Source organism: Staurois parvus, unplaced genomic scaffold (assembly GCF_062004578.1).
Source record: "Staurois parvus isolate SC_StPar_1 unplaced genomic scaffold, SC_StPar_1.0 ptg000548l, whole genome shotgun sequence".
Taxonomy (NCBI): domain Eukaryota; kingdom Metazoa; phylum Chordata; class Amphibia; order Anura; family Ranidae; genus Staurois; species Staurois parvus.
In genome coordinates this window covers 2,391,802-2,400,021 of record NW_028318344.1, presented here as the reverse complement: position 1 = coordinate 2,400,021, position 8,220 = coordinate 2,391,802, and the positions used below count along the sequence as shown (strand labels likewise).

The following is an 8,220-nucleotide window of genomic DNA, read 5'->3' as shown; positions in this document are numbered from 1 at the left end:
ATTGACTCCAAACGACTACACAAGGGTTGTGAGCCGCTGGTTGATGGTGCATTTTGATCAGGCCCTGCTTGACACAAGGCTCGGATGTCATGCAGCAGGTGATTGTTTTCCTGCATGATTGCAGTCTGAGCCTCAACTGCAGTGGCAATTCGAAGCAGGGTTGAGTGTTGGAGCTGCAATAAATGTTCAAAATCAGGAGGGGGACTGTAATTCCTCCTTTGCTCCAATAATCTCTCCAGATTGGACATCAGCCTTTCACCAAGCACAAGAAGGGGGCTGTGTTCAGGTGGATGAGGTGCCAATCCAGCTGAATCCAATGTTGGCTGCAAGAAGAAACAAACAAAAAAATTTATTCAGAGAGTGTTTTAACACACAGCACAAGCATACAGTAGGACAGGGGGCTCATCCGACAACAAACACTAGCTCATGTTCTTGTCCCACCCCTAGGACCAGGTATTGGTAAATGCCTTTCCCTGACATATTACACTGGATGAACATCTGGCCAAAATAAATGATTTGGCTGCTTTACCCAGACTGATACCTTCTGGGTCTGTAATGTGATTGGACTGGGATTTAGACAAGTGAACAGCTAAAATTCCAAATTGTCACATGCATATCACTCTCTCCAGCTCATGACTAAGCAATGATCCCAAAAAAGTAAGTTACACATCACGTTGCCAAATCCTGCCCAGCCAGGAACAGTTATGCTCTAAATGGGTAACTCATTATGGATAACATCTTTAGCATCTCTTACCTGACGTTGAGGCAGCTCAGATGTCGGTGACGGACTTTGCTGAACTATTGGAGTGCCTGAACGTCCCTGCACCACAAAAACAAAAAATAGGGCATGAGATTCCACAAATACACATGCAACATGCATTTGAATATCCCCACCCAATTACAGCAGTTCCCATACCCCAACATCGGATGCAGATTGTTCACCCACTCTGTCAGCTGGGGCATGAAGAGCTGAAAATAGATTTCAAGATGATTAGCAACAGACAGAAGTTTGACTGTATGTATGATCTGACATTTTTGTTCAAGGTTTGAGGGTTTGTTCATTATGTTTTTCACAACAGTTTATCCAGAGAAATAAGACACTGGCAGCTACAAGCCACGAGACTGTTTGGGAGTAGAAAGAGGCATGGTAAGGCTCAGGAGCAGGGGCCACGAGAATTAGTGGGCACCTTTCCTGCCAAACAAGGAGGCAGATGTGTTAGGATGGCTACAATATGCCGATAAGCTACTGCAGGCTTTTAGACCTTGGCCTTCAAACATTTAATCCAAAGATATAACATTTGTTAAGGCAACATTCCAAAAAGGCTTAAATATCAACCCAAAATGATCTAATCAGATATAAAGGTGCCACAAAATATTTACAAAGCACAAACGCATGTAAATGCATCCCAAAGAATTGTTGATATAACCGTGGATTTGAAGAGATCAAGACCAATGCATACAAAAATCCTTGAATCACTTTTAAAACATAGGTCTCATGACAACTCCATGTGAAAAAGATAATTATTATCTCATGTGCCAGTCTAAAAATATCCAATAAGATTAAACAGCCTTTCCAGACAATTTGAAGCTCTTTGAGCTACAAATGGCGGGTCTACTCAGTATTAAACCATACGGACTAAGATTGAAATACCATTCAAGTTCATGTGTGCAGAAAGGAAGGCATCCCAGCAGTGTTGCCAATATAGTGTATTTGTCAGTGAACAATAGATTAGTCTTTATGATGCCTTTTGGGTTTAAGGCGACTTAAAAGCAGAGGATCTGGGTGGATAGGTCTGGCAAAGGAAGAGATCTTCCTGCTAGTAATGTGATGTGCCAAGCTCAAGCAGTCTAATTATTTACCTCATGTCTACATGAGAGGCCAAAAACATTATTTCATTTACTTTGTTTTGGGGGGGGGGGGGGAAGACACAGTAAAAATACTTGCCCCTGGAGATTCCTTATTCGTGACTTGGAAAAGGAGCAATTGTGGGTGCTTTTAATTGTGATCTGGCTGTGTTTTTTGGCTTGGGGAAGATGGTTCCAAAAATACTCAGTGTTGGTATCTCTTTGATTTTGCCTCTGCATTTTGAGCTATGGTAAAATGGACGCCATCACTTTAAGCTTTACAATTGGGTGAGTAGCTACATTTCTAGATGTTGACCCCTAAAGTTTTACTGGGCTTATGTCCCAGATGACATGATGAAACAAGTCAGGAGAGGGGCCCACTAGATATTACTGGCAGACGTGTCAGCACAGATATTTTTAAACCACTTGCCTACTGGCCAGTTAAAATTCCTTCCTGGGCTGGACAACCTTCACCTTTCAATGCTGTTACACTTTGAATGACAATTGTGGTCAGGCAACACTGTACTCATCTGACATTGTTTTCAGACAAATAGTGGTTGTTTTGGGGGATATTTAATGGCTACTGTGTGTTTGTTTGGTGTTCGTAAAAATACATAACCACCTAAGAATGTGGAAAACTATGTTTCTCTTATCAAATTCTTCAAACAGGTAAGTTTTCACCTTCACTGAGCTGTTGATGAGACTGCAATGATGAGGTGGCACTGATCTGCACCAATGATGGCCACTGGTAGGCGGCACTGACTGGTGGCAAGGCTGGGCATTGATCATCATGGCAATGATCATCAGTGCCCTGATGATCATTGGCGAGAAATCCTCTACAAATTGTCAGTTGTTTGCAGTACATTCTTCACATTGACAGCGTGAGGAAGGTGCAGGCAATAACTGGCAATTGCATTGAGCATTGATCTGCCATGATCAAATGGTAAAGGCCACAGAAGTTGGCAGGTGTGAGCCCCCAGGGGCATGCAGGTGGGCGTCATTTGATTACCTCCCTGGACTGTAGGCCAATGACAACTACAGTGCAGGTGACAGGTGTTTGAACACTACTCTGGAAATCAGCATCCTTAAGGTGCCCAATAAACTTATTGAATGGAAATGTAGACAAGCATGAGCTCTTTTGGTCTTTACTTTGTCCATGTATTTGCCTGGAGACCTGCAGCTTCAAAATGCTACTTACTGATTACAATAGAATTTGAGAGATGTTGCCAGTTCTGCCAACCATAGTGTTGACCAAAGTGTGTTTGACCTTCCCTTTGTGTGGGCAAAAACCTGAAGTTGAGCGGCACAATTGGGAAGTGATGGGTCCCTGTAGTGGAGCACATCATTTCCTGTATATTGAGCAGGCATGATATATGCACACCAAACACATTGGATATTCTGGGACTGTCAGAGTTGAGCATTTTGACATTGGTCAGATTACGTGTATGTGTTTACATGTGTGGAATGTGTTTGTGCCTGGGCGAATTTCTGAGGTTACGAGGGAGAGTCTGATTTGGAACGCTCAGGAGATGTCAGCTAATTAGTGATGTTTGGAACTTTATTACTCTGTTTGTTCTCACATTTGGTTTTATGGTGTTACCTGCTTGTATTGGTCTGGGGAAACTGGGCCCACAACATGTGGCAGGGATGAGACACATTTCTTTGTGGTAACATTTTTTCACATTGATTTCTCTATGGTTTTGAGTGCAGCACAGTGAGGAGGCCCAAAGAAATACAGCGTGTTGTGGAGATATATTTGTGTTCACACAGAGTTTAGCATTTGGTTTGTTCTGCATTCCTCAGAGGATGCTCATTGGTTCATCCTGAGTGATTATGATTGTTCTAGGCAAGCACATTAATACATACCCAGACCTTCCTCCTGGTCTGACTGCAGTGGGTGGAGCCTCTCCTCCTCCTCCTCCTGCTGATGTTGTGCTGTGAATAGGACATTGACATGTAAGATGTTTGATGTTTTAGCAGCTTGTTCAACATTACGGGGTGCATTCCCAATGAGTACTTACCAGGAGTGAACACCTCTGGATCAGCGTATGCGTGATCCGAGTCGTCTGAGGGGCTAGCAGGGGCAGCACCTGGCTCGGGACGGGCTACAACACCAGACAAAATGAACAACAAATGTAAAGCTACACTATTTCACACACTTTGCTTTTCAATAAGATAACACAACTTTATAGACAATATGGACATGTGTAGTGTACTTACCACTCTGCAAGTCATCAGTGTCTACACGAGCCGTCACCCCAAAAATCGTGGACATGCTGATGACTGGGAGAAGTGCTCGTTCGTCCTGAGACAGGCGCTCATAATATGCGGGATCCACACCTTCGTGGGTAACATGCCCCTGCTTAGCCCACTCAGCCAACTTTGACTTCAAATGACGTCTCAGATCACGCATACGCTTCTTGATGTTCGGGAGGGTCCGGCGTACCGTCCCCACTGCATTCACAACCACCGCAATCTCCTCCCACAGATGGTCCTTGGCCGCCTGACCACTGCGGGAGGAGCTGGACCCCAGAATGCCTTCTTGCCTTTCCATGAAGGCATTTATCAGGGTCCAGTTCTCTCTGTGGGAGAAGGGTGGAAACCTGGCCTCAGTAGGGGCCTGAGGCCGGGCCTGGCCCCGGCCCCAGCCCCGTCTGCCTCCCCTTGATGTCCCTTCACCAGGACTAGAAGGGGAGGCAGCAGCCGCAGCTTCCACCTCTTCTCGGAGGGAAGCCTGGCTCCTTCTGCCACCAGCTTGGCGCCCCCTCACACCAGAGCCAGACCCCCGGCCCTCCATGCCGCCCCTGCCAAATGGCCCAGGGGAAGGCTCAGTGCCCTGACGGACACCACGGCCCCCCCTGGGTCCACGGCCTCTTCCTCCCACCATGGGATGACAGGTGGGCAGGGGGTCTGGCTGGGTGCTGTTTGCAGCAGCAGCAGGAATCTATCCAACCAGATGATATCTGAAACACAAAAAGTGACATAAGGGCAAGGGTTAGGTGTCTGGCCTCCAAAGACAGCACATGCCCTGGAGGAAGGACCACACTTACCAATATGAAGAGCCCCTGCCTGGGGGTGGGGTGGAGGTGGGGGTGATACTTCAGCAAACTGCAAAGGGAGACAAAAGACAGGAGGGCCAAAGTCACATTTCCACTCTCCATACACAGCACGTGCCCTAGTGGGGACCACACTTACCAATATGAAGAGCCCCTGCCTGGGGGTGGGGGTGATACTTCAGCAAACTGCAAAGGGAGACAAAAGACAGGAGGGCCAAAGTCACATTTCCACTCTCCATACACAGCACGTGCCCTAGTGGGGAGCACACTTACCAATATGAAGAGCCCCTGCCTGGGGGTGGGGGTGATACTTCAGCAAACTGCAAAGGGAGACAAAAGACAGGAGGGCCAAAGTCACGTTTCCACTCTCCATACACAGCACGTGCCCTAGTGGGGAGCACACTTACCAATATGAAGAGCCCCTGCCTGGGGGTGGGGGTGATACTTCAGCAAACTGCAAAGGGAGACAAAAGACAGGAGGGCCAAAGTCACATTTCCACTCTCCATACACAGCACGTGCCCTAGTGGGGAGCACACTTACCAATATGAAGAGCCCCTGCCTGGGGGTGGGGGTGATACTTCAGCAAACTGCAAAGGGAGACAAAAGACAGGAGGGCCAAAGTCACGTTTCCACTCTCCATACACAGCACGTGCCCTAGTGGGGAGCACACTTACCAATATGAAGAGCCCCTGCCTGGGGGTGGGGGTGATACTTCAGCAAACTGCAAAGGGAGACAAAAGACAGGAGGGCCAAAGTCACGTTTCCACTCTCCATACACAGCACGTGCCCTAGTGGGGAGCACACTTACCAATATGAAGAGCCCCTGCCTGGGGGTGGGGGTGATACTTCAGCAAACTGCAAAGGGAGACAAAAGACAGGAGGGCCAAAGTCACATTTCCACTCTCCATACACAGCACGTGCCCTAGTGGGGAGCACACTTACCAATATGAAGAGCCCCTGCCTGGGGGTGGGGGTGATACTTCAGCAAACTGCAAAGGGAGACAAAAGACAGGAGGGCCAAAGTCACGTTTCCACTCTCCATACACAGCACGTGCCCTAGTGGGGACCACACTTACCAACTCGCACTGGTGTGATGTTGAAAATTGTGGGGAGAATAAGGGCAGACATTAAGAGCAAAAGTCTTGCCAAAAATGCAATTTTTGGCCAGGCAAACAACACATTATAAGATAAGTGAATGCTTTGGGCACTGGCACATTACAGGTGCTACAACCAGCTAAAAATGAGCTAAATGAAAAGCATATATACAATCCAAAAAATGTGTAAATTAAGTAGAGAAGGATACATTTGTTTTCACATAACAATTGTCTAGCATATTTTGAGCTGTTTCTAGTAACAAATATCAGTAAAATTATAGTTTTAAATAACTTTGTAAGCTTACCTTCTGATAGCTTCCTCCAGACATCTGGTACATGAGAAAACTGACTTTCCACGTGCTCTCATTTATAGTCGTGCGCCAGTGACACGTATGCGGACGCTAGTGACGAGTATGAGGGCGCCAACGACAATATTCATGCGCGTTATTGCCATGTGCGTTTAAATAGGCGCGAAATCTGCTTAGTTTGTGGGTTAGAGACATGAGTATGAGTTGGCAGGAGAGGCTTGCTGAGTTGGATGAGGCATGCGATGAGTGTATCAACGTGGCAGTAGAGGTTTTCAACCAACTTTTTTGTGCTGCTGCTGCTGCTGCTGCTGCTGAGCAGGAAACTGTGCCACAGGCTTTGGTGCCCTTGCACCAACCAAGGCTTTTTTTTCAAAGAGCACATTTTGAGAATATGCGGGACTCTGATATCCGGCGTTGGTTCCGTTTAGGACGAGAATCAATTCTGCACCTCTATGACCTCATAGAGGAAAAGATTGTGCCGACCACAAGGCGCAGTCATGCTGTACCCGGGATGGTCAAATTGCTGGCGACCCTCTACATTTTGGGTCGGGGCAGCTTCCAAACCACCTCTGGACTTGTGGTTGGATTGAGTCAGCCAACCGTGTCCAGGGTTTTTATGCAGGTCATATATGCCATTCTTGACCTGGTGCCACAATTTATTCACTGGCCACAAAATGAAGAGGAGTGGAATGGCGTGAAGGTGGATTTCTACCGTCGGGCACAAATGCCACGAGTCCTGGGTGCGATAGATTGTACCCATGTTGCAATACGAGCAACCAAGACAGGAGAAAGAGATTATCGCAACCGCAAGCAGTACCATTCCCTCAATGTACAACTGGTTTGTGACGCCAGACAGCGGATTATGAGTGTCAACTCAGGTTTTCCAGGGTCATGCCATGATGCTTTCATCCTCCATCGGTCGGGTGTATTCCAAAAATTCGAAAGTGGCCAAATGCCAGATGGCTGGCTTCTTGGCAAGTTATTGTGTGTGTTTGTGGCTACACGTGAACTATCATATTGCATGCATGTTACCATAGCTGATATAGGCCCAGACCCTGCAGTTAGGAGGCCACTATGCTTGCCAATCATAGCAATAACATGATCCTAAAGCTAACCTTTGCACACATACATATGGCTCTTTCTTTAGCCCCACTGAGAACTGTGCTGGGAACACCCTCTCAGCCCATCCAAAGATTCAAGCCATATAGATGTGGACTCTAGGCCCTAAACCAAAAACAAGGGCATACATATATGCACCAATCAGCAGATAATGTGAGAAAGACATAAGTATCCATGTCCATGTATTCCAACACTGACTTCATGCTCTAAAGTACTTTGACATTCACATTGTACAAAATTTGGTCACTTTACAATGGAGACAGGCTATCAATTGTGTCTAGGTAGCAACCAACCTTAGAGATAATGTACGGTTTGAACGTCTATATAATGTATGACCATACTAATGCAATGACTTGACCACATTTGTTCTTTTTTTTGCAGGGGATGCCGGCTATCCGCAGCTGACGTGGCTGATGGCTCCAGTCAGGTACCCCCAGAGCCTGGCCCAGAAACGCTACAACAAGGCTCAGGCCAAAACCAGAGCCATCATCGAGCAGACCATAGGTCTGCTCAAATCCCGTTTTTTGTGTTTGGCCAGGCCTGGGGGGGAGTTATTATACTCTCCTCAGAAGTCTGCCAGGATCATCCTCGCCTGTTGCCTCCTACACAACATCTGCCAGGCGAGGAATGATTTGTGGGAGACTTCTGAGGAGAGGGAGCCGGAAGTCCGTCAGCTGCGCGTGTCCCGAAGCTCCAATACAGATGATGGGATGGCTACGCGAGCTGACCTGATCACCCGCTACTTCACATGTACGTATTCTACCATAGGTAGATTAAATTTGTTGCAGTCAATTTGG

At 47.0% G+C, this 8,220-nt stretch overlaps 1 protein-coding gene across 1 annotated transcript; it reads right to left on the bottom strand.

The window, feature by feature from the left end:
- Positions 1–2,029: 2,029 nt before the first annotated feature.
- Positions 2,030–4,861, bottom strand: LOC149451117 (uncharacterized). The gene is made up of 2 exons (XM_089690927.1): positions 4,066–4,861; positions 2,030–3,950 (listed from the first exon to the last, which is right to left on the bottom strand). Exons 1-2 carry the CDS (start codon positions 4,730–4,732, stop codon positions 3,688–3,690), a joined length of 930 nt encoding a protein of 309 aa, XP_089547053.1. The 5' UTR covers positions 4,733–4,861; the 3' UTR covers positions 2,030–3,687.
- Between the last annotated feature and the right edge of the window lie 3,359 nt (positions 4,862–8,220).